We start from the raw sequence: 27,198 nt of genomic DNA, 5'->3' as shown, positions 1-27,198 counted from the left end.
GGATTAGGAGGGATTTATAGACTTGCCTATTTGGGCAACTGAAAGTCTGGGCTTAACTTCTGAAGTACAGTGACATGCCCAGCATGAATGCTGCTGAAGTCTTAAAGAAGCACTTAGGTCTTATTAGGCAGTCTAAGAAAATGATTCTCAAAACACCACAGAACACGGGCTTCCCTGGTGGCGCAGTGGTTGAGAGTCCGCCTGCCGATGCAGGGGACACGGGTTCGTGCCCCAGTACGGGAAGATCCCACATGCCGCGGAGTGGCTGGGCCCGTGAGCCATGGCCGCTGAGCCTGTGCATCTGGAGCCTGTGCTCTGCAACGGGAGAGGCCACAACAGTGAGAGACCTGTGTACCGCAAAAAAAAAAAAAAAAAAAAACACCACAGAACAGTCAAATGATGCACACCACACAGTTATCAAATATTCAGAATAATGCACCACAAACAAATCCATTGACACTGCACTAAACATCTCCAGGACTAATGGTTCGAATGGAGGAAAGGTAGAGACTGAAGTACTGATGTAGAGCAAAAACACTCTGAGTTTCCACCCAAAGCTAGAGACCCATATTGAAAGAACTTAAACAGAAAAGCAGAGTCAATGATCCAAGCAACTGCATATTTTTTGATTCCTGTCCATGCATGCCATCTGGCTTGCTGACCTCATAGGTCCCCACCCTGGCCAGTGTGAGGGCCAAATAGAGCCTGAGTGTGGGCGTATGTGGTGATCTACAAGTATGAATCATTTATCAATCTGAGCTTATTTACCCGCAGTTCCACCTGGTAATTCTGGCTTTACTTCTGACCCATGGTCGAAATACATGAAGGATCGCAATCTGATACACTCATAAATTCAATCCACACTAATAAATACTAATCAGGTCCAAGGCATCATGCTTTGGGGGAGCATAGTCCCTACTCAAAAAAAACTCACAATGATGCCAAGAAGAATGACATGCACCCAACTAATTCTTGTACATAGTTCACAGACCAACAGCCGCGGCTTCAGAGCCGGGAAAGGGTGGAGAGTATAGCAAGCGGCGGCGCCCCTAGCCCCCGACCGGCGATGCTCCGCGGAGGCGCCGGAAACTCGCCGCACCCTTCCCCAACACAAGCGACCTCTAAGTCCGCCTGTCCCGCGGACCCGGGCACAGCTCCGGCCACCCGGACCCAGGACGGAGGCGCGTAGCGCGGGGCTCGGCCGGCGGCGGGCGCTGGGGCGGGCGGGGATTCCGGCTCCAGCCCTGAGGCCGCGCGGACCCGCCACACCCACCTCCGTCCCCGCTGCCAGGAAAGCCATATGTTTGTTTTTTACGTCCCTGAGTCTGTTTATGTTTTCTCAATGATTTCAGTGGTGTGTATTTTTTGATTCCACCTATAAGTGATAGCATATAATACTTGTCTTTCTGACTGACTTACTTTACTTAGTATGATTACCTATGTTTATGTTTTACCTATGTTTATCTATATTCCTGTAAATGACATGATTTCATTCTTTCACACAGCGGAGTCATATACCACTATGTACATATATCACTTGGTTTTTATCTGTTCATCTGTCCATGGACATTTTGTATCTCTCCACATCTTGGGTATTGTAAATGGTGCTGCCGGGCACACTTGGGTGCATGTGACTTTTCTTTGGAATTCTGGTTTTCTAAACATATACTCTTAGGGGAGGGGATATGGGGTTATATGTACACATACAGCTGATTCACTTTGTTATATAGCAGAAACTAACACAACATTGTAAAGCAATTATACTCCAATAAAGATGCTGGAAAAAAAAAAAACTACAATGAGGTATCACCTCACACCCGTCAGAATGGCCATCATCAAAAAATCTACAAACAACAAATGCTGGAGAGGGTGTGGAGAAAAGGGAACCCTCTTGCACTGTTGCTGGGAATGTAAATTGATACAGCCACTATGGAGAACAGTATGGGGGTTCCTTAAAAAACTAAAAATAGAATTACCATATGACCCAGCAATCCCACTACTGGGCATATACCCTGAGAAAACCATAATTCAAAAAGACACATGCACCCCAGTGTCCATTGCAGCACTATTTACAATAGCCAGGTCATGGAAGCAACCTAAATGCCCATTGACAGATGAATGGATAAAGAAGATGTGGTACATATATACAATGGAATATTATTCAGCCATAAAAAGGAACAAAATTGGGTCATTTGTAGTGAGGTGGATGGACCTAGAGACTGTCATACAGAGTGAAGTAAGTCAGAAAGAGAAAAACAAATATTGTATATTAACGCATATATGTGGAATCTAGAAAAATGGTACAGATGAACCAGTTTGCAAGGCAGAAATAGAGACACAGATGTAGAGAACAAACGTATGGACAGGGCTTCCCTGGTGGCGCAGTGGTTGAGAGTCCACCTGCCGATGCAGGGGACACGGGTTTGTGCCCCGGTCCGGAAAGATCCCACATGCCGCGGAGCAGCGGGGCCTGTGGGCCATGGCCACTGGGCCTGCGCGTCCAGAGCCTGTGCTCCGCAACGGGAGGGGCCGCGGCGGTGCGAAGCCCGCATACCGCAAAAAAACAAAAAAAATGTATGGACACCAAGGGGGGAAAGCAGGGAGTGGGTGGTGGTGGGATGAATTGGGAGATTGGGTTTGACATATATAACTAATATGAATAAAATAGATAACTAATAAGAACCTGCTATATTAAAAATAAAATAAAATTCAAAAAAAAAGACAGCCTCTTCAATAAGTGGTGCTGGGAAAACCCGACAGCTACATGTAAAAGAATGAAATTAGAACACTTCCTAACACCAAACACAAAAATAAACTCAAAATGGATTAAAGACCTAAATGTAAGGAAAGATTGTTAATGAAGAAGGGATGATAGAAAACACAAGGCAAATATGACCATCAGCAAGAAGTGGAGCTTGACTGGAACTCAGGGTGAATGAAAGCGCATAAGAGAGACAAACAGGAAAATTGAGATGGAGGTAGATGAAGAAACCCTTAAAATCCCAGACAAGAAGATAGTCTTTACTAGCTGAAAGGAAGCCAGTGGAGGTTTGTTGCTGTTGAGTTACTGTTGCTTTTTTCTAAACAGATGTGACACCATCAGAGACACTGTGGAAAAAGGAATCAGACATGGGTAAGCAGAACGGAGATGAAGAAACCAGAAGACCAAGAGTGGTGAGGAGGCTATTCAAGACCCTAAGAGATGGATAATGAGACTGGACCGAGATGATGAGAATGAAAATAGTGAGGAGGAAAAGCCCACCACCTGTTAGAGACCCACGTATCACAGGTGAAAGGGGAGAACAAAAAGGAAAAGTTGAAGAAACACACACAACAGAAGCTCATATAAAAGGACTCAAAAGTGTTGATCCTGGATGAGTGGGAGAATGGTAGTAATCATCAGACCTGAAGATGGAAGAGAAAAGAAGATTGAATTGTGCCTAGACAATCTGCTTGATTCAGAAAATGACAGCTCGATGCCAAGGTCATTCCTGTTACTTGTGTCTAAATATACTACCCAGACTCAGTGCCGGAGCTACTTACTCCACCTCTGAGGGAGAGAGCACCCTCTCGCCATACCTCGTTCCCAACTCCTGCTACACAGACTCTGAGTCTAGATCCCTGCACCTGTGCTGCCCAGACTCCTGCTGATCTATTAAGAAGGCGAATGAGTGAGTGAGGGATGATGAGTGGCAGTTGCCTGATACTTTGAAATCTGACCAAACTATCTATGTGGACCCTCCATCACCCTCCTTTCTCCCCTGGCCGTTTCACCTGAAATCACAGTACTTGTAGGCCATTTCCCATGTTAACTCCCTTGGGCATTAGCCTTCGTGGCTAATTCTCAGTGTCCATCTGTGATTTGTGCCCTAACCAGACCACTTTGCTCCTTTCTCTGGCATTCTGTCTGCCACCATTCATTGTAAAGTCACCCTGGCTCAGCTGGCAAACTTGGAATGTAAACTGGACGTATTCTCATAGCTGATGCATACATTCCTACTACTTTGAGAATTTTACATATAGGAAATTTCTTTTTTTTCTTTTTTGCGTTATGCGGGCCTCTCACTGTTGTGGCCTCTCCCGTTGGGGAGCACAGGCTCCGGACGCGCAGGCTCAGCGGCCATGGCTCACGGGCCCAGCCGCTCCGCGGCACGTGGGATCCGCCCGGACCAGGGCACAAACCCGCGTCCCCTGCATCGGCAGGCAGACTCTCAACCACTGCGCCACCAGGGAAGCCCTGGAAAATATTTTTTAAAGGACTTTATTTCTTAGAAGATCCTCTTGCCCCTGATTTCACCACTAATACTTGGGCTCTAAATGTCAATACTACTGAGTAAGTAGTAGTGTGTAAGGTTGGTTATCCATAAGCATGCACAAATATGTGCGTTGATATACCCTATCACCCCTTTAACTTCCCCCACAAGTTATCTGACTGTCTCTTTTTTACCACAAAGGTAGGGGACAACATCCACTGAGTCTATGTCAGTGACGCCAAAAGAGCTTCAGGATTCACCAATGAGTCTTAATATGTCCGGAATGAAACGGGACACAGTTCAGCAAAAGATGCACCTGCTAACACAAGAATACGAGTGCTTGGAAGGCAGCTTTGCCAAAGGGTGATATCCACTCACCTTCCTACCCATCCCCGCCCACACAAGACAATCTATTATTAACAGCAAAGGTGGAGGTTCTGCTGATGACTCATTAAGTATGCTGATTCATGAAGGACGACATGGGCAGACCTGACTAAAGAAATCATTTGCTGGATTTAATCAATTTTGGGCTTATCAAGTGTGATTACTGAGCCACATAAAAATCCAAGTAAAAGAAGGCATTAGACACTTGAGGGAAAAAAATAACTCCTTGTTATGCCTTGCAACAGATAGAGGCCATTCTGTTATCTACATGGGCAGGACGTACTTTGTCAATTACTTTCACACGTTTGTATCCTGGGCTGTCTTCCTCCTAATGTCCAGAATATTTTTGAGCCATTTGCCCCTTTGAGAAAAAGCCTAAAGAATCAGCAAAACATACATGTTTAAAATAACTGAAAACATGAAGAAAAGAAATTCTCAACTATCCCATTAGACTTTAATACGCCCATACGTTCAAGCACCGTGAATAATAAAAAATACTGTCAGGTCTCTTTTGTGATCTAGTGAAAGAAGAGCATGCGATAATGTAAGAATCCTCCCCAAAGATCTAACTGTTCCCAATGACATTCAGTATTTACACCTATTATAGTACTTACCAAATTTTATTATAATTTTTTCACAGTCACACCTACAAGCCTGTGTACCTCCTCACAGAGGCCATTTTTTATGTATCTTTTTATTTCCAGTATTTATTTCAGTGTATGGCAACAGTAAGTATTCAGTAAACTTTTGTTAAAATCGGAGATTTTTGTAAAGTGCTATGCATGTGACTATCAATCTAATATGATTATCAACAAAAAGAGAGACAACTTTGGCTAAAGTTAACTGTTCACAGAAATGTCTAGATTTATAAAATGAGTAAATCAGATAGAGTCAGAACCAGAACTTCTACTTAAATGATCTTAACAAAGCTAGGGTTAGTAACAAACAAATCAACAAAAACCTTCATGCCACTGAGAGTTTTGCTATCTGGTGGCCTTAAAACTCCAACCCCTGGCCATCCTGACCAAAGTATTCCCACCGCCCACACATATGAAAACAGAACAATTGTCTGTGGAGGTCCCTCAGGTTTGTGGATATGTCTTTATTTGTACATCTGCCTCTAATTGTGCTGACCATTCACAGATTCCCTAGCACATTGAAACAGGGAGTGAGTGTGTGTGCACGTGTGTGTGTTGGAAGCTCTTCTAATATAGACTCAGCTTATAACATCATCCCTCATAGAAATTCTTTTCTTCAGGGGCAGCCCCGAAATATTAGATTATTTATAGATATTTGTGATTATTTTGTACATGGTCTGGCATGCTTTCTCAAAGATACAAACTTCTCAGAGCCAGACCTGATAACTTGAAGCTGCAGCTGTATTGAAAACAACCTGATGAGAATTTTATGGGGAAGCAGGTTTCCGGTGTAATCCCCTCTAGCTTTCAAATTACCATTTCACCACTTCAGCAAATCTCTTGAAATGATTGGCCTTCGTGGACAAGCCCCATTCAGAAAGCAAAAGGATGGTTCCCCTTAATTGTGTTTATTTAAAGCCCAATCTAATAAAGTTGTTCAGGGAGAAGCTTACCTCCTACCTACAGGTGCCCTTGCTAACCCAGTAAAGAGTACTTATAACATCACTCTTTCTGTTGAAATTCTGGTCTTGAAAGACATGAGTACATTTCCCTTAACACTAAAAGTGAGACTTAGTAGAATCACTATCATCAAAATATTCTTGTGGATGGGAATAAAGACACAGACCTACTACAGAATGGACTTGAGGACACGGGGAGGGGGAAGGGTAAGCTGGGACAAAGTGAGAGAGGGGCGTGGACATATATATGCTACCAAATGTAAAATAGATAGCTAGTGGGAAGCAGCCGCATAGCACAGGGAGATCAGCTCGGTGCTTTGTGACCTCCGTAGAGGGGTGGGATAGGGAGGGTGGGAGGGAGGGAGACGCAAGAGGGAAGAGATATGTATATGTATAACTGATTCGCTTTGTTATACAGCAGAAACTAACACAACATTGTAAGGCAATTATACTCTAATAAAGATGTTAAAAAATATTCTTGTGGGTTACTAAAATCTGCCTAGTACTTTATGGAATATTTAAAGAAATATATCTACCTCAGTTGAGTTGTAGTGGGATAATGATGACTTTGAAAGCTAGTCAATTTTTTTTTTCTTTAACATGGCTTTAGAAGGTAAATACATGAGTAAAACGAAATGAAACTTAGCAAGAAAAGTTTAAACAAAGGTAGATTATTTTTGTATCCTGGGCTGTTTTTCCCCTTATATCCAAAGCAAACCTACAAGACCTAAAGCTTTTTAATGTAGCATTTGTGTCATTTAGTTTTCCTACATGAAGCCACCAACTTTACCTGACTAATTATTGACTGAATCCAAATAACCGCACTTAGAATTCAACTAACCAGTTGAGTCCACACCAGTACACCTGTCCTTAACATGAAAAAGGAACCACAGCTATTCCCAGTCCAAATGAATCATCCAATAGACAAGCATATATTCAAACAGACCAGCATCTGACAGGGTATCAAGATATATTTAAAAGTGTCTACCATTCATCAAATGAGGTATCCACATACTCCAAATTTACAGATCCCTAGAAAAGGTCTCAAGCAAGATCATTCTGATAAAGGTTGAAGGTTTGATACATGAAAATGGCCTCAAATTCTTTAATACCCTTCCATCAAGAGATGTAATCTATATCTCCTTCTCTTGACTCTGGGTGGATTCTGCAATAGCTTGACCAATAAGATACAGAAGAAGTGACATTAAGCCAGTTTCAGGGAGACTAGCACCTTCCACTCCTTTTCTCTTGGAACACGTGGCCTAGGAAGCCAGCTAAGAGTGCAACACCCCTGAGACCACCATGCAGTAGAAGCCCAAACTCCTGGAGACATTCTGGAGGATGAAAGCCATGTGGAGAGAGAGAAAGAAAGAAGGAGCACCGAAGCTCCCCACACGCGAGTGAAGAATCGATCTTGGAAGTGGATCCTCCATCCGCATCAGCCCCAGCTGACACCAGGTGGGTCAGATCCAAACCACCCAGACAAGTCCTTCATGAATTCCTGACCTATAAAATCATGAACAAAGTAAAACCCTTGTTCTAAGCCATAAGTGTGGGGATGGTTTGTTACTCAATGATAAATTAGTAGACATGGAATATTTCACATGAGAATATGCACGTGATTAAAAGCAGAAGAGCTCACACCAAGCCTCTATTAATTTGCACTTTTAAGACTTCAATAAAGCCGATACAAACCAGTTTTTTTTTTACATCGACATAAAAATGCAACAGCTTTCACATCAGATATGCAAAAATATGCTTTCACAAAAAATTGACACAGTAATTTGAAACCTGACAGGTTTGAGCAGTTCTCTTGAGAAACTCCCTCTTACCTGTCTATTTATCTCCCCTTAAAATAAGATTGAGGCAACTTTGAAACATGTCATACCCCAAGTTAACTACACGTGAAAATGATAAATTACCTTTTACTACTAAAGACTATTATGCCCTCTAATCTGAGTGATTAATTTACGCCCTGCTCAGTGGTTCACATGCAATTACTACCATGAGCCTGATGAACCCGAACAAGACAGAATTATTCAGCCATCTGTATAAGCTCACTATATTTAGAAAAGTATAGCAATGTCTAGGAAGCTTTTAAAGTTTTAGTTCATTTTCTCTCAATGATTTGTGCACCTCCACACTGCACATCAAATGATGACACCACTACTTTGGATTACTGACTTTATTTGGAAACCATAGGACATAGGAGCCTCTACTATGAGATGAGACCCACTAGGAGAGGTCAGATTAAAGTCGTCACTGAAAGTACCATTGTTGGAACCTACTGGAAGATTTTAATTGCAATAGCAATTTTTGATCTCATATAATCTGTTTAAAGCCATAATACCAAAGTCAATCCATGAAAAGCAGACACTAGGCTTTTAGACTGAGCCGTAGTCTTCTGCTGCTTGGCGAACAGAAGGTCTAAGCAACTCTATTTCTTTGGAATGTGCTTTCCAAACTCTTCTCAATAAAACAGAGTAATGGAGGGTGAAGACAGATGATATTCTACTTTAAATTACCCATTCCATGGTTAAATCAAAAGACTTCCCTTAAAGGAATTTGTATCTATGTTTTGAGCTCAATAGCATTTTGTCAGCAAATCAGGCAAAGGAGAATCCAAACACTAAACATGCATTTGCAAACCTTTCCTGCTCCACCTATAATCCTTTACACATGCCCTCAGCCCAGCCCCACTCTGGTCAAAGGTTTTAATAAAATCACTAGATAACTTAGCAGTAACAAGCTTTTTAAGCCACTGGATCCACTCTCCTGTGAAGGTGTACACTTACTGTGCCACACTAAATGCATGCAATCAATTTTTAATTACAGAAACAGTAGTGACTCGAAGATAAAGCAGGCAACTCGCTGAGAAGGACCTGAGAGACTGTTTATTACAATGAACGTCCACCATGAGCCAGACTTGCGAAGAGTTGTGACACAAAGGAGTCAACCAACCAGTTCCCCTTTCTCAGAGGGACGCTCTTACCTCTGGGACGTTTTCTTATATTTCCTCCTGTGGGAAAAGAAGCATAAACACACATCAGAAAAGAGTCTGCGGCAGGTGGTAGGTTAGAAAAAGATAGCTTCAGCGGGGATGGACGCAGAGGTGAACACTTTGTAGAAAGTTCTCTCTGTGAAGCTTGTGGGTCTCAAAACCCACTTAAAAGTTTTGGATTATTGTGTTACATTGTGGTTGGATGCAGAGAATCATAGTCTTATCAGCTACACATAGCATCCCAAGAGCTCAATGGCTCTGCCCCCGATATTCTGCTCTCTCCCCTCTGAGAGCACTGTAGCATCTTGGTTGAGATCAGACCTTAAAGATGGCAAGATCCAGGTTCAAATATCAGCCCTTCATTCACCACGTTCATGGAGTTGTTGAGGAGTAAGTGGGCAGAGGCTGTGAAGCGTGTCTTGTATCTGGCACATATTAAATGGTCCACAACTCTTAGCTATTTGTACTGTCATTACTGTTACTATTATCCCCATCAGCTAGCACCGAAGTCCCTTTAAAGACCTGCCTTTTAAAATGTAAATGTGTAATCATGCAACTAAACCATAAGACCAGACATAAGGTCTTCAGAGAAGGAAGACGTGAGAAAAGGGACAATGAGAAAGTCTAGAAGCAAAATAGTGAGAGCAGAATCAGGAACTTGCTACTGGCTAAGCTGTGGGCTCAGGCCCCTGGAAGAACACGTCCCCAGGAAGCACAAGTAGCTGGAGTTCTACTCCACCTCTGCTATTTAGAGTCCTCACTTAGCCTTGGGCAAATCTACCGGGTGCAGGGCTTCTTAATCTATCAAATGGAGGTCACATCGGCCCTGTAATCTTACCTGGGTCACAGTGGCATTCGAGGAGGAAATGGCCATAAAAGTTTATTTTCCAGTGTATCCCAACGTTTTTCACATTTGTGTCAGCTTTTGTAGGCTCTGAAGACCCTCAAAAGAGTTTTAAAAGACTCTTCAATGGAGGGGATTACAGGAAAGGAAGTGCTGGGAGAGGAAAACACATCTCCCGGTAGCATCTCCAGGAAGGGCAATGCAGCTGTCCTTGGTTCCACACCGACGTTCCCATTACAGTCACTGCACCAGGAAGCCAAGCTACTGATTTGCGAATAGAGCTACATGTCACACATGCTTTACAAAAAGGCACAGATGTTTCAAATTCAGAACCCCTATGACCTGTGACATCTCTGTTTAAATGAAAACATACATGGCAGTGTGACATGTTAAGTGAAGTAAGCAGCATGCAGCACCAAACCCGCAATGTGGTCTTGACCTGAGAGGTACTGATACCTATTTATCTATAAGGAACAACTCCAAAGTGATGACCATGAGCCCAGGGTAGTAGGTTAATGAATCATTACTCTTATTTTTACTTGTATGAATTTTCTATATTTTCTATTTTAAATGAGCATTATGATTATAATTAGAATAATTATAAAAATTTATAAAATATTCATATACAGTCACATATACAGATATATACATCTATAGGAAGAATATACAGAGATATTTACATGTTTGAATTATATCATATATGTAGGGAGGAAGGTCAACTAACAGATGGGTTAGGGCTTGGGCTTGAGAGCAAACTACCTGTGTTCCGATCTTGGCTGTGGCACTCAGCTCTACAGTGTTGGACCAGATATTCAACCCCTCTGAGCCTCACTTTCTTTATCTGTAAAGTGGGAATAATCAGAGCACCTCTTTCAAGACCTTGTGGTGAGAAATAAATGAGATAACCCACCTGAATGTCAGCTCCCCAAAGGCAGATTCTTTGTATGCTGCCCCACCATATCCCACTGCTTAAAACCGTGTTTTGCACTCCCTCCAAAAGCTGTGATGGGTGTGAACTGACCATCCTGGACCACCCCCCCACCCCAGCAGTGACAGCTCACACGCTCTAGGCAGTAGCAAAGGCAGAGGTTTCATCCACAGGCACAGACCACAGTGAGCTGTGGGTGTGACCCATGCCCTCGGCCCTCGTTAGAACTGCTGTCTAATGAACCGGGCTCGGGAGTCTCTGGCAAGACTGGAAAATAACCCAGTGAGAGTGTGCAAGGGCCAAAGGTAAGGGGGCAATTGGGGCAGGTGGATGCCCCTGGTTCCCACCCAGAAACTCAACTCATTCTGTCAACAGAGTGTATCTTCAGAGGCCAGAAGAAGACAACCTTTGCTATTGGCTTCCACAGAATTCTGCCAACATTTGCCAAGGATCATAAAAAGGCACTGCTGGGGGCTTCCCTGGTGGCGCAGTGGTTGAGAGTCCGCCTGCCGATGTAGGGGACGCGGGTTCGTGTCCCGGTCTGGGAAGATCCCACATGCCGCGGAGCGGCTGGGCCCGTGAGCCATGGCTGCTGAGCCTGCGCGTCCGGAGCCTGCGCTCTGCAACGGGAGAGGCCACAACAGTGAAAGGCCCGCGTACCAAAAAAAAAAAAAAAAAGGCACTGCTGGGAACGCTGAGTGCATCAAAATGGACAAGAATAGCTTCCAATTTCAGCACCTACTAGTAACAAGCACTTAACATACATCACTAATACTCATAATAACTCTACTAAGATCTACTCTCTGAAAGAATCTGAATCCTAAAAAAGGAAATGAATACATGTTACCAAAAGTGTTATAGTATGACAACCAAGACAAGGGGTGGCTCAGGAAGCTTTGTAGCTTTGACTGATGGGCAGGAGTTCAACAAGGAGGAATACGTTAAGTACGTGGGCAAGCAGGTAAGAAGGGCGTACCTAATGACCTCAAACCAGCCCAGCTCAGCCCAGACAGATTGAGAGGCAGAGAGCAGGTTCTAAGGCTAAAAAGTACTGAGCTAATCAAGAAATGTAATAAAATGTATACATTTTTTTAAAAGATGACACCTGAGAGAAGGGGTCACCTGTTGCATTGCCTTGTGGAAAGACAATAGGGTTCTGGAATGTGATAAACCTGGTTCAAAATCCAACTTCTCCCTCTCTAGCTGTGAGACTCAGACAAGCTCTACACTAAAGCAAGCTTTAGCTTCCACATCTATGAAATGGGAGGAATGATCTCAGAGAACACAAGGCACTGAATTTGCCAGGTACCATGCATGCCATGTGAGGGGAATTCTAAAAGGTTTAGGACCCTTTCGCCTTGTTTTGCGTTTCTTGAGCTCAGGGGTCCTGTCATATGGGTCTCTGTATCTATCCCAAGGGCATGCACATCGACGGGCACATGGTTCGTACACAACAAATGTCTGTTGGCAAAGTAAATACATCATTTGTAGCTGCCACCCACACATATCAAAACATGGGTTGTGCATTTGGTAGACCCAAAAAAGAGAGACCAAAAAATCTTATTTTCAGCCCAACTCACCTTCCCAACATTCACTCCCCACCTTCACAGATGCATTCCAGACTTCACAGATTCTGAAGTTCTCCCTTCCCATCTTGTCCCATTTAGACAGACAGCCCCCATGTCCAAAGACACCCAACCCAAACAGTGTCATCTTACACTGGAGCTGGGAGGTCAGCACTTAAAGCACAAGAGAAAATACAGATCCATGGAAATTACTCTACTCAAGATCCTACTCACAGATCATCTTGACTGGGCAAGATGGTGAGGCTTGAGTCCTACTTATCCTTCAGCTTTCAGCTTTCAGCTGAATCATCACTTTCTCCCGAAAACCTTCTAGGGCCTCCCAAAATGGATCATCCCTCTTGTGTGTTCCATGGTGGCCAGAGCTCATCTGTTATGCTGATGGCAAGGTCGATAGCTTGTCCACTATCTGCTAGTATTTCCCCCTTGCCTAACATGGTGCTTGACAAATGACAGCTGTTCAATATACTGCTGTTGCGTGAATGAGTGAATTCATCAAGACACTGATCAAAATGCTTTCTTTCTACTCATTTTTTTTCTGTTTAGTGATGAGTTACTACAAGCAATGAGACCATCTACCACAGTCATGGTTTTCTACACACAGGAGGAATGCAATGAGAGAAGGCTGGCGGGGGGAAGCTGGAGAGGAGGCTCACAATTGTTGAGCATCTCCTCTGTTCCATGTCTGTTACATAAATTAACTCACTTTGACCTCCTACAGACCCTAGGAGGTTTACCTCACTTTATACTTGATGGCAATGAGGCTCAGAGAGGTTAAGTAACTTTTCTAAGGATACAGAACCTTGAACTGGTTGAGACAGAAAGCAAACTCTGAAGCCCTCAAAGAAAATTGAGGAAATTAGTCAAAGAAGTCAAAGGATGCCTGGAGGAAATTTAGACACTCGACAAAAACAAACAAAACCAACCACAGAACATACTGGGCTCTTTCCGTCCAAACGCAGGAAATGAGCTAGAAAAGAACCTAGTTTATTCTTGGCCTTTTGTTTTTAAGAACTTCAACAGAATTTGCCCCTGATTCATAACCTTAAAGACAAAGGGAATGTTTTTAAATCTTCTGTTTCGGTTTCTCAAACTTACTTTAAATTTATAATTTTTTGAAACCTATAACAATACATCACAAGTCTCAAGATTCACGTAGCTAGACTGAGCTAATTCAGACCACAGAGAATGACCAGGAGCTGCTGTGCTCTGGTATCTCGGCAGTGTGGGAGATGGAGAGAGCACACCTGCACACTGAGGCAGAAGGCAGGCCATCTTCACAAGGCCAGGCTGAGGAAACCGCATGGATGAAAGCCTAGAGCACTTTGCAAACTCTGTTCCCCGGAATGCCCTCTACCCTTCACTCACACACACACACACACACACACACACAAACACACACGGCATTGTTTGTCTATTCATTTGTTTTTTAAAGAGAGGTATTACAGTATAATGTTTAGGATCACTTACCTAAGCTAAATCCCTTCTTCAACTTACTGTGTCCAATAAGCTATGTGACCTTTGGCAACTTACATCACTTTCCCAGCCACCAGTTTCCTTATCTGTAAAATCCGGGTAACAACAATATGCACTTCACAGGTTGATGTGAGTTGAATGTAATAATGAATGTAAAGTTTTAGCACAGTGTCGGGCAACCAGTAAAGTTCAAGAACAAGTCAGCTACTGTATTTATAACAATAGTACTGCCTAAGCAATAATGGTATTATAATTCCATAGGTTTCCAAATTTTGTTTGGAAAGAAAAAGGCTTTCATTGATTAAAAAAGTTTTAAAAAGAAGTTTAAGATTGTTTTCTAAAGTAGAAAAATTGAATACTCTCAGTTCTCCTCATCTTAGAACACTTGAGCCACAAAGAAAGCAGGTGCTAATCTCAGTCGTACTAAGCAGAGGAGGAACCGAAACTCTGCCCAGCTCTCCTCGCTCCCCACACGCCCCAGGGAGCCTGCAGGCTGTATACACTCTGACACCCACCCAGCAGTGGTCCCTGTTAGCCTAGCAGACCCACATACTTTCCTCTAATGTCAAAGCTGGGTCGTTGCTCAGAAAGCAGGAAAAAAAGAAAGTAAAATTAGATATTTAGGAACTGGACACCATGATAATCCTTAGAAATATCTCAAATTATCTTTAAGAAAAAAACCTTTTTATCGATAATTCCCTAAAAACTGAAGCCCAGTGAGTTGCTTACACAGAATCCCTAAGCATGCTCTAGAAGTTATAGCTCAGCACAGAGATATCATGCTATAACTAGAATTACTGATTGACCACATCCACTTACCTGTTAGGCAAATTAAAAGACTCCTGGTCTTCACTGAAAATCCATGTCTGTTTAACTCTGGAATGTGTCTATGAAATCGTGGATTGCCCAAGAAATATCAAATAGTGTGTACGTGTTATGTGGGCATGCATGTGTACAGAACAGGGGAAGTGATAAGCTGGAAAAATCTCCCCTGGAAGGCTTCAGTCCATTTATGTCCAGCTGATCACATTCTGACAAGTGGCTACTGAGACGGGAGTATCATCAAAGAGCAAAGAGCACTGACCCCCAATATTTAAAAAGGTTCCCCAAAGCTGTCCATGGCTGCGTCATCTACACCTTGAACTTCAAGACCCTGCACTTCATATTACCTCTCTTGGCCCCAGTTTGGGAGAAAAGGGAGGAAACTAAGCAAGCATAAGGAGTGATTCTGGCCACAGTACACCTGGACCTAAGGGCAGAGTAGAGACAGCAAGGAAATAGCAAAAAAGAAACAACAGTGTGGCAGATGCAGGATGCTTTTAAAGAGCTTTGTTTGCTTTTTGATGGCTAGCAGTTTGCAAAGTACTGGGCATATCCACAATCACATGTAAGTTTCACAGACTCCAAAGTCAAACAGATGACTTGGGAATCATTCCTGATAGCCTGGATGAGTGAGAGTCAATTAAGCATTGAGGTTAAATCATGAAGCACCTGGCAGTCTTTCACTTTTTTAAAGTGAGTATCTTTGAGTAAGAGCCATATGGTTGCTGCAATAATGAGGTTTATAAATAGGCTTAATATTCAAACAAGCTGGCTTAGAAAAACCAAAACTTGTGCTTAGTCTCTAAGTTGACAGCAAGATACCTCCCAGTTGAGCACAAGAAGATTTTCTGGTCTGGGAAGTTGAATATGCAACAACTCCACACACACAGTGAGAAGTCCAGTTCTGTCTGCAATGTTCTCCAGGGTTTCTGGGCAATAATGACTCACTCTGTTCCAGATCCCATCAGATCCCGTCTCCATCCTTCCTTACTGAGATCACTATTGCTGCCGAGGCACAGATAGCTTTGGAAATGTTGGTTCTCAGGCTTCAGTTCCCTCAAGGGAGAGGAGATTGGGGGACAGGCTCAGAAAAAAAAAGTGCACAGCAAAACTCAGGGAGTTAAGTACATGTTCTCACGAGTTCAGGTCACATGCGGCTCACTCGTGGGAAAGTGGACTGAGATAAAATGCCACAAATATCCGTGAAATGATCGAGGATCTGAATGATCCTCTGGTTTTGTTGTTTTACTGGCATATGGGGTGCCGACTGAACAAAACTGGATATCGCTAGAAACTTCCACTGAATCTGTCTTAAATCATTTGTATGAACTACTTTAGATGCTGCTGAGAATGGAAGGCCCTTGTACATTTCTTCCCATTTCTCCCAGTGATTTCATTTCCATGATACCCATGTTAAAACCTAGATTTGCAAAGCTATATATATACTGATTGCTTTATGGCCTTTCCCATATTTTTAACAAGTAAATGCCAATGAGAAAATATATATAAATTGCGGTTTCCTGGTACCTTCCAGCAGACTATTTGGGGAGGGGGTGGGGAGAAGAAATATATTAGAGAAAATGAGAAACTTCTCTTACTAGCTCAAATATTTCTTAACTGATGAGCTACAGAATGAAAATCCATATGGGCAACAATTCTATTTTCCTGGTTGGCCAAAGATCCAAGGCAGGACAAAAAATACAAAATAATGAAATAATATAAACTCACTTTTACTTGGAATAACCCAATAATTAGGAAGGAGTTGGTTTTGCTTAAATTTTCTAGAGATTTTTTCTGCCAGGTTGTCTATTGGGGAAAACTGTCCTACAGATTCCCACCCTTTCATTTAGGGCTCTTAGAAAAGGAAGATCACGTTTGCGGACAGCAACTCCCAAAGTACAAAATTCCAATATGTTTAACCCAAAGTGATGAGATCAAATTCAAATGAAGGAAGCCTTCGAGAGTGTGGTTTGGGGTTGAGCACTGGTAAATCAGAAAAATGAGAGAATGCTAATCCGAAACACAGCTGTAAATAAGATGATCAATGTTTAACTCACTTCTGGAAGCAAATGTGTTTCTATCTAATGCCGGCTGGGCAGTGGAAACAGGAGAAATCCTTGAGGAGAAGGTTTAGTTCAAACTAAACAACCCCACAGGAAGCCCCACCTGGACTGGCACCAACTCACAGTCAATCCACCCCGCGCCGGGTGCGCCCACATTCCCACAGGGCTGCGTCTTCATTGCTCCCCCTCCCCAGACCCCTCGTCTAGCTGCAGACAGCTGGCCAGTCACAAAAATCCAAATCTCCTGTTCATGCTTGTTTCTCTCCTGGGCCTGGGTTAAAAATTCCAGCACTCAGATTACTGTCTAATAGGACCCCTCCCCAAAGAAAGCTGAAATCTTCCTCTGAAAAGCATTATTTTTGAGCAAACCAAGGACCATTTCCCTCTAGCTTAAAATCTACTGCTTAAAGCTGGGCAGTGAGCTAATCAGTGGCAGCAATGAAAAAATACTGGAAAGGTCGTTAAAGAAAACAGAAAGTAAATGTCATGCTTGTAGAAGTCTAAGTAGTACCTTTTTTGCATAAATGATCTATCCCTCCATTCACATATTTACAACCACTTGCAGTGTTCTAAGTACAATAAAACTGTGTGGGTGGGAATGGAAGAGATCTTTGTGACCTCCTTCCTGGGAGCCTGTCTCCGGTTTCGATAAACATCAATGAGAAAGGCTGAAAACAAAAATATTTCTTAATATCTGTGACAACACTGCCAGAGTGGAGATAAATCCAAAGGACTGAGACAAAACCTCACTCTTCACAGATATATCCCTGTAATTAGGGGAGGGGTAGGTTTTTTAATTGAATTATCCAGAGAGATGCTTAAATTCTCTACTCTGTTTTCCCCATGTAGATTTAGCCAGAACAAAAACTGTATCTTCTGCCAAGTTTAATTTCAGTGACCAGTCTAACGTTTTTAAGGCTTTCCTATCTCCCCAAGTAGTAACTCCTTCCTTCTCTCCTCCACCTTTCCTCCCAACTTGTTATCAAAACCTACTCCCGGCAGAAAGCAGCTATTGGCCATTTACAATTCCAGGTGAATGTAAGTCAATACAACAGCTCCTTGAAAGCAGATGTCCTTCCTATTTCCTCTCAAATCTTCTCTCACAATAGAATCATCTATAGAAGGCTCTTCTCTGGACATAGGCTCTGTAAATTTCAACAATTTAAATATGGCAAAAGTAAGGCCGATCCCCAAAATACAGAAAAAAAGAACAACCCACTCAGCTAGCAGACGCACTCCTAGGGACCATTTTGAGCACCACTGTCAACTGAATCAGTTGAGCATTTGAACCAGATTCTCCTCAGCTACAGTTATCCTCACTGAAAGTATCCAAGACTCCCACAAATGGGGGCTTTGAACAATTCTTTCATTTGTTTAACCATGACTAATTTCAGTTAGTAGTTTTATAGACAGAATGGCAGTTCTAAACATTTTTGAAGCTTGATTTACAATAATTCATCCTTATATTTCACAAATGAGCTATGCAGGGCCCTGTTCATGAAAGTGTTTATAGTTTCTCATAGTTAGGAGACAGGGTTCCAAGTAACAACCTACAGTAGTATACTAAATATAAAATACTTTGGGGGGGTTAATTTAAAGATATTGTAAGACCCCTTAGAGACATCCTCAGACAAGACTCAGAGACGTAGAGGAAAAAAAAGGGGTGGGATATTAATCTGAATTTGAACTACTCCTAAAAACACACCTGGAAGTAGCTTTCACTACCAGATTTACTCCGTGTCTCTAGAGTGTAGGAAAAGTCTTGCTTATTTAAGAATTTTGGTTGTTTAGAATCTGGATAAACAGAATTTAGTGGTCTTTGGATGTCTAATAGTTAACTTTCAGTCAAAATACATCCTCACATTGCTTCTCACTCTTCTACTGGCCTTAAGGGAAAGGAAAGCTATATTTTGGCAGAATATTGAATATTGGGTCCCTGCAATAGGTCTTTGGAAGGGAGTGGAAAAGAAGGGAGGAAGGTCCATTTTTGGAAGGCCTTAAAGAGCTTCCGGGGAAAAGGCCATGAATGAGGCAGAGCTGATGTGCAGGGTGGGCACTATGGCAGAACTGTGGATGCCCCAAGAGACAGAGGCCCGGTGTGTGCACGTAGGACACCTTGGGAGCAGCAGCACGAGGCGCCGCCCACTGGACGAGCCTAGACAACAGGACAGCCTCCTGCAGGGCTAGGGAGCCTCCACCCAGCCAAGCTGCACCAGACCCCTCTGCAGGGGGCTGGGCTCCAAGCTCCGAGTCTCACTGCCTGGCTCAGGCCTGACAGTCCCCACAAGGTCTGCGATGAGGGCCTCATTCCATTTAGCTTCTTGGGTCATGGTCTCTTTCTGCATCTGGAATACTGGAAATGACCCTGCCTAGCCCTCAGGTTTCTGTCTTTGCTCCAAACCCATGTTGTGGTGGACTTGACACCAAGCAGTCAGTACAAGTGTTCCAAGCAAAGCCATGTAGATTGACTACTAGCTGGTCTTTCCCAAATGTTGAACAAGTAAATGCCAATGAGAAAGTATATATAAACTCATCGCCTTCTGGCATCTTCTGTCAGACTATCTAGAGAGGTCACACTAAACTATGTTCTCTCTACTTGTAAACTTTATAGGAATATTAATTTAGCATCATTCAGACACATACATGAATACACATATTCACATATACATATTTATACACATTATATATATATTATTTACAATATGTATTATATCATTATTATATATATATATATATATATATATATATATATATATATATATATAATTTTTTCTTCTTACTTTGTTGGGCTGTACCTTATATCTCCAACACAGACCTTTCCTTAAATCTCCGGGCCTTCTTATCCAACTGCTCATGTCTCCTCAGGGACGTCTTACAGGCCTCTCATATTCAATATGTCCAAAACCGAGCTCATGATTTCTACTCCACATTCATTCTGCTGCCACACACAACCAAACTTGCAAACTTGATCCCCCCTCAGTGATCCCGACCTAAGTAAATAGTACCTGTGGATTCAAGCTAAAAACCTGGGAGTTACTCTAAATTCCACAACTCTCCCTCACATGCCAAGTCCAAATCCTGTTGAGTCTATCTCCTAAAAATCTCTCAAATCCATCCCCACAGACCTACAGTGGTTTCCCATTGCTGAGGCTCCCTGGTCTAAAAGAAAAGGCAAGATCTGCCCCTTTCTCCAGCTGTGCCTTGAGCCTCCTGTCTCCACACTGTTTTTGCTGCAGCCACTTGGCCTTCTTTTGTCTTCTCGGAGGCGTCATGTCCCTTTGGCTCTTTGCACCATGTCATGTCCCTTTGGCTCTCTGCTATTTTCCCAGGCCTTGGATACCTCAGAACACTCTTCCTCAACTCTTCACTAACACCTACTTATTCTTCATATCTCAGCTTAAATCTCACTTCTTCAGAGAAGGCTTCCCTGATTCTCAGACCTGGTGTGGGCCCCCTCTTATATGTTTCCACAGCACCCTGTACTTCTTTGCGGCACTCATCACAGTAAATATCTATTTGGGGAATTAGATGTTTAACATTTGCCTCTACCTGTAGACTGAATGCTCCCTAAAGGAGGGGACATTTGTCTTGTTTCCCACTGTATCCCTGGTGCCTAGCATAGTGCCTGCCACATGGTAAGTGCTAAAGAAATGTTTGCTGAGTGAATGAGTGATAGATGAGATTCCTGCATATAGATGAGTGTGTATTCATTCAAATTTATAAATAAAACTCATTACCTATAGTTATGAATGATGTCTTCTTGACTGAATTATTCTCTTAAGAGTTTTCATAATTTCACAACCTAGGAACATCTAGATTTTTCTTATACTCGTTTATTTTATTTAATAAGAGCTGTCAAAAGGTCTTTAAATAAAGAGCACATTCCAATAAGCCTGAAGAATATAGCACTTTGCATGGATTCAGTATACGTTCTCCAGAAATAGAGTATTTTATTTGTTGTAGAATTCATTTGTATTACTAATGGGAAATTGTGATGGTCATTCTCAAAGCTGTTACAGACTACATTATGTGTCTCACATTTAATCATTATTTTTCTTGTCATCTCTCAAAAAGCTATGAGGTGGGTCATGTGAGCACTTTCCCTCCATATGGGGAAACTGGAACCAAGGAAAGTAGTTTTCTATGAACCAAAGAAAATTAAAGACGGAAAATGGAGCTAGAAATGAAGAAATCTCTTTGCTTAGGGCTGCTTACCGACAGAGGCTGTAAAACTTAGCCAAAATAATAAACAGCTGCTAAATACTGAGTTGTAATTAGCTAATAAATTAGCACAACCAACTTCTGATAAGCAAGTGATGATGTACTAATATATGACATTAGTATTCAAGTAAAGAAAATTTCATTCTAAATATAAGAATCTACTTAACCCTTTTTGATATTCACCTCTTTCTCCCCTTCAATATACATTAAGAACATAATTCAGGGAGACTTAACTGGCCTTTATTAGGAAAAGAAAGACTCGAAAACAATCCCTCAAACACAAATGTCTTCCTTCTCTAAATCCTAGGACATTGTGTCAATGTCATTTACCTAGCAATTAATTATTGCCCATACTTTTACTGTTGTTTTATAACTTTTCACTTCTATAAAGAATTATCTTGTCTCCCTAACTAGACTCTAAGTTTCCTGAAAGCAGGGCTTTTCTCTTGATACTTTCATTTCTCTTCTGAAGCTCCTAATATCCGGTATATAATAAGAGCCCAATAAAATTATGCTGAACCATCTGACATTTGCAATTAAATGGGAGAGTGGAAGGCCCAATTAACACCCTAAAATATGTAATCTGGGGGAAATAAACATCAATTTAAAAAAATTTTTCTTTTGGAATTGCTTTATTAGTGAGATTCAGGTGAAGCCCCTCTTCCCTGGGTCATCTGTTCACAAGGCTTTAACTCAGAACCATGACTCTCAGACCCGAGGCTCTTAGGCCAAAGGTCTCTCCATAGTTCCAGGCTGCTATCACCACCAGCTACTTGAACCTTCCCGAGGCTGCTCCAGTCCAGCACGTCTAAACCCAAATTTATCACTCTGCTGTATCCAACCCTGCACTTCTCTCCGTGGTCTCTAACAAGGCAAATGGCACCAAATCCACTAATACATCCGAGACAAAACAAGCTTGGAAGACAACTTCTCCTTCTCTCTTTCTCTCTGCTCCATTCTAATGTCAACTGTGCCCCTTATTTTTTCCTCCTCAGTGGTACTACCATAACTGAAGAATCTTCTCCAACTGATCTCCAGGCCTCAAGTCTCATCTCCAATCTGTCCTCCATACTTCTTCCAGAATAGCCATCCTAAAATTCAAATCTCATTGTGTTACTCTCTAGCTTAAAGTCTTTTAACAATTCCTTAGAACTTAAGGGATAAAGTGTAAACTCCTTAAAATTACATGCATTCAAAAAAAGGTTCCCTGAAGGATGAATGGAGAGTGTCTGGAACACATTTGTATGTGTGTGTGTAACGTGGTCGAAGACCTGCCTCCTTAAACTATGAACATGTATAGTTTTGAATAAAACAAAAAGTAAATTTTTTAAAATTCCATGTATCACTACCTGGCCCATGCCTTTTTTTCCAACTTTATCTCTCATTCCTCCTTGATGTGTCAATGTCTCCCATACCTCTGTACCTTTGTACACTGTTACCTCCATTCACTAGCTTTATCTATCCCTCAATATTGCACTAGATGAGCTGCAAGAGGATACCTCACACCTACCTTTTAAGGAGAATATCTAAGACCTCTGGGGATTGGTTTGTCAGGGAAGGAAGGTAACCCTGTTACCTGTACAGCTGATGGACCAGGGACCAATGTAGGGGCCAACTGCTTCTGAGGTGACCTGGGAGATTTCTGTCCAATAGCTCCGTGTTGAATGACAGCAGCTAGACCCAACCACACCCTCTCTTTTGGGATTACCGGTAAGAGGTGAGCATAGGGAAGGGCACTGAGACTCAGGCTATATTCCTAGTTAAGTAGACACAGCTTTTCCAGTTGTCCATAAAAACAGCTCAGAATTCTGAGCTGATGTACTCTGCTGACTGGATGACTCCTTGTTTTCCTCACATCTCTGCAGAAGGCTGACGTGAAGGAAAGAAATCTGTGCAAGTTTCTTCCTTGTGACTCTAAGGACTCTGCTCCGAGTAAGTCTGCAGCTCACTGCTCACACCTTCTCCGGCCCTCCCAGGCAGAGGTAGCTCCCCGTGTATCCTCTGTAACTACAGTCAACACTTCCGGGTGTTCATCTCTTTAGCTATATAGCCTTATATCTTACAGCCTTATGGATTATCTACTTTTGCACAGAATTTATCAAAGTGCCCGGCACATAACAGACACTCAGCAAATGTTAACTGACTAAACTTCTGTTGCCTGAACACTGATGGCCCTATTAAAAATTTCAGATGAGTAGAAAGAAAGTACAGAGTGAGAAGTCTTTATTAAATAAGAAATATAAAACCAAACATCCAGGCTTCTTGGCCTCTGGATTTTCCCCCCGCCTTTGATGTATACTTTGGAAAAGTCACTTAAGTTCTCTGTACTTGAGTCGGGGTATTAGTGAAGACTTTCAGAGACACCAGACTCGAAGTAGCCTATGCAGGAACACAGCCTGACGGATTCGCGTAGCTGGGACAGCAGACAGAATCAGAGAAACAACTGCAGGAACTGGGGCTTGTGGGAGCAGACGCAGGGACTTCCACTCCATCTTCTCCCCTCTGCTTCTCTGTAAGTTCTGGCCTGTCTCCTGTCACTGAAAGCTCTGCTCCACGCAGTAGGAAATGGAGCCAGCAGCAGCCACCAGGAAAACCCAGAAGAGAAAGCAGCACTCTCCCCCAGCCAACAGAGAATCTCTGTGGAAGACTCTATTGCTTCTGCTTGGGTTCTGTGCCACACTTGAGACCAATCACGGTTGCCAGAATGGTGAAGTTCTATGATTGGCCAATCCTGGATCTTGAGCCCATGCAGGGCTGGGGGGCAGGGGAGAGGGTCTACTGCCATAATAAGGGGGATGGGAAAGCTTGCTGAATAGACAGAAACAATAACCCCAGTCTGTGACCCTAATAACCATACACCTGGGGATACTCCAGTAACCAAAACAGATCAAAAAAAAAAAAAAAAAAACCTATGTCCTCATGGAACTTATATTTTAGTTGGAGGAAACAGACAATAAATATAATAAACCATATCTCCGTTTATGTTCATAATACTATTTTAGATCATGCAAAAAAAGCATCATCATCTTCATAGAGTGTTATAAAAGCATAAAGCTTATTGTACTGATTACCTCATAGTTGGGCAAAACAGACATACAAAAGCTCAATTACAATTGTGACAATAAATGCCAAGAAATAAGTGGAACCTGTTCTCTTGCTCTCAATTAAAAAAAAAAAAGTATAGAAGCACCCTTTTGTCATCATATAACAGGAAAAACTCTTGGTCAGGACCCAGGGTACAAGTTATGACTCAAAACCATACAGCCGTGAGGCTCCCCCTCAACATCAGAGGAAGCAAGTGCAGTCGTCATGTCTTCCCTGCTGGAAGATGCCCTAACAAAACAGGCATTGGGAGGGGCTCTTAACAATTCCACCCACTCCTACAGAGGATAGAGTAAGGACAACAGCACTTGGGGGACAACTGAGGAAATGGAAACACAAAAAAAGAGGCTCCTTCCTCAAGGAACTTCTATTTTAATTGGAGGAAACAGACAATAAGCATAATAAATAAATTAAATATATAGTATTAAGACAGTGAAATGTGCTAGAGAAAAAAGGAAAGCGTGGAAAGGGGGATGTGTGGGGCTTGTAATATAGAGAGGACCATCCCCTATATTCTCCACACTGTAGATTCTTGGCAACGATCCTCTTGCTGCTGCTAAAGACCACTCCAGGCAAGTGCAGAAAAGGGGAGGAGAAGAGAGAACCTGGGTAAACCTAAGAGTGGGACTCTGCCCTGGGTCGTGGCTTTGCCACATCTTGCCCAGTTTCCACCTCAGTTTAGATTCCTGTGCCCAACCTGGGTAATGATGTTAATTAAATCCACCTCCCATCTAGTTCATGGAATATTGTGTTGATAGTACCACGTGGCCTGTAAGCTGACCCAGATACACATTTACCTTCATTTTGAATACTGAAAAGTTCATCTTTGGGTCTGTATGCTTCCTTCATCACCTATTCATTGAGCAATCTACCATGTGCCAAACCCTGTCCTAGGCACTGGAGGTACAGCAGTGAGCAAGACACACAAAGTGTCTGTCCTAAGGAAATGACATTCTACTGGAGGAGATGAAAAATTCAAGGATAGATTAAGTAGGCGAGATACTGACAATACCACTAAATAGTCCAGGCATGAGATGATCAAGTCCTGAAACTTAGATGGCTCTCAAACAAGGTGAACCAAATTCCTGACTATCTGTGGTCACCTGTAAAGCCCCTTCTATACAGGTGTCATGGTAATAAATTGGTATGAAAATTCAATTTTGGCTATTGAGTTTTTCTAAAATGTTGAAAGAACAGCTTCCTTTCTCTTACTGTTAATCCACTGTGGGAGCAAAGAGACACATACCCTTCCATCTCCTAAGGTTTCTATTTTGTTAACTGCAAAAGTGTTACTCCAAGTTGTATAAAAAAGCATGCGCTTTGGTTTCCGGAGTCTTTAGCTACTTATTATAGCACTACTGTTTTGTTAAAAAAAAAAAAAAAGTGGTAGTAAGAACCATAACAGTAGTAAAAAAAAAAAAATGTCATAACAATAGTAACATGTCCTTTTTCAAATCAGAAAGTGAAGCTACAGATCTCCTGGGACTGCTGTTGGGCAGGGTGTTTCAGTAGGAAGGGTAAAAAGAGAAGGATTCAAAAACACACATTTGGAAAAGAATCAACCTACACCTTTTATGTTCAAAGGTACAGGGTGCTAGGTAAACACGAGAGACTTGAAAACAAAAACGCAGACAACAATCTGGGGAGAGAAGCCTAACAGATGAAACAGAGGAAGCTACAAGACAATGCGTTGTAAGCTCTGAATGCTTTTTCACACAAGTTTCCCACCTCAACCTGGCTGATTTGCCCAAACACTCTTCCCCAGCCTGAGCTGCTCTGTGGAGTTGGTTGGAATTGTAAAGCAGCCTGAGAGAAGCTGTTCCTGAGTGTGTGCACATGGGTCCCTCCAGCCGGGATGTCAAGGAGACCAGCTTGACAACACTTTGACATTGTATATTTCGGACCCAGATTTTGTGGATGCAACAAACTTTCTGTGTGCACCACAATATGATCCCATGGAGTGTTCATCACATATAACATGAGCTTATTGTAAACACCTCTCTGAAAGAGGTGCTGCATTGCATGCATCTCAACTGTTGGAAGAGCCTGCCAGCCAGAAAGACGAGATTTCCAAATAAGTTTACAGCCTCTGCTTGCAGCAGCCAGACAACCCCAAAATCATGTTACTTGGCATGGTTTCCCATTTAGATCAATGGCAATGAAACTCACTTTGATTATTGATGGAAGGGCTTTTATAAATTGCACTTTAAATGGGGATACCTTGAAGAAACACCTACCTTATTGCTTCCCTTTAGAAACTGTGAATATCCTGGTTGGAACGTGGTCTCCCCCAAGATAAAGATAACTTAGATCAGTGCCTTTCTGACTTGTTTTGGTGTGTGTGTGTGTGTGTGTGTGTGTGTGTGTGTGTGTGTGCTTTCAAAAACAATAACTGCAGCAAAACAAACTGCCAAGGAGCTGGTTTTCCCATCACTGCCCTTGGTAGGAACAGAAGGTCTGGAGAATGTACTTGGAGATAACCTGTTTTTTTGTTTATCTGCACTAGATATTTGATGCCAAATATCTGGGAAATGAGTATCTGGTGGTTATGGAAGGTATCTTTGGGACCTGCCTGGTCAACTGAGGAGCAAGCTGTAACCATACAGCTGTCACTACAGTTTCCTGACTGGGATAACCAGCAGTTCATTGTTTATGAAATCTTTTCACAGAAAATAACATATATTTTCAGGTCACCTCTCTTCAGTACCCAAAAACAGACAGCACCCAAAGAAGTGGATGAAATTCAGAGATCTCTGTTCACCAGTCCAACTAGAATTCTGGTCACTGTATTGAAAGCAAACGCCCTATTTCACTGTTCAAATATTACTAGGAAACTCCAATATTGGTTCTGAACCCTACTTTCTCCAAAAATAGTCCTTCCTTTCAGTAACTCTTTTCCTGCTAGAAAGAATCCTAAGAAAATA

The 27,198-nt window shown here is 42.3% G+C and overlaps 1 protein-coding gene across 7 annotated transcripts in view; it reads right to left on the bottom strand.

Annotated features, from left to right (window-relative positions):
• PDE1C (phosphodiesterase 1C) overlaps positions 1-27,198 on the bottom strand; it is a 472,817-nt gene that overhangs the window by 245,100 nt on the left and 200,519 nt on the right. For 2 of the 7 annotated variants that reach the window (XM_032643394.1, XM_032643392.1), the window contains exon 2: positions 9,227-9,253. The exons of the other annotated variants lie outside the window; for them this stretch is intronic. In XM_032643394.1, the coding sequence (XP_032499285.1) occupies positions 9,227-9,253 (27 nt within the window). The remainder of the gene's footprint in view (positions 1-9,226; positions 9,254-27,198) is intronic. 7 annotated transcript variants of the gene reach the window in all.

The sequence above is a fragment of the Phocoena sinus genome, chromosome 9 (assembly GCF_008692025.1).
Source record: "Phocoena sinus isolate mPhoSin1 chromosome 9, mPhoSin1.pri, whole genome shotgun sequence".
NCBI lineage: Eukaryota > Metazoa > Chordata > Mammalia > Artiodactyla > Phocoenidae > Phocoena > Phocoena sinus.
The sequence above is the reverse complement of the archived record's forward strand: the minus strand, read 5'-3'. Positions and strand labels throughout refer to the sequence as shown.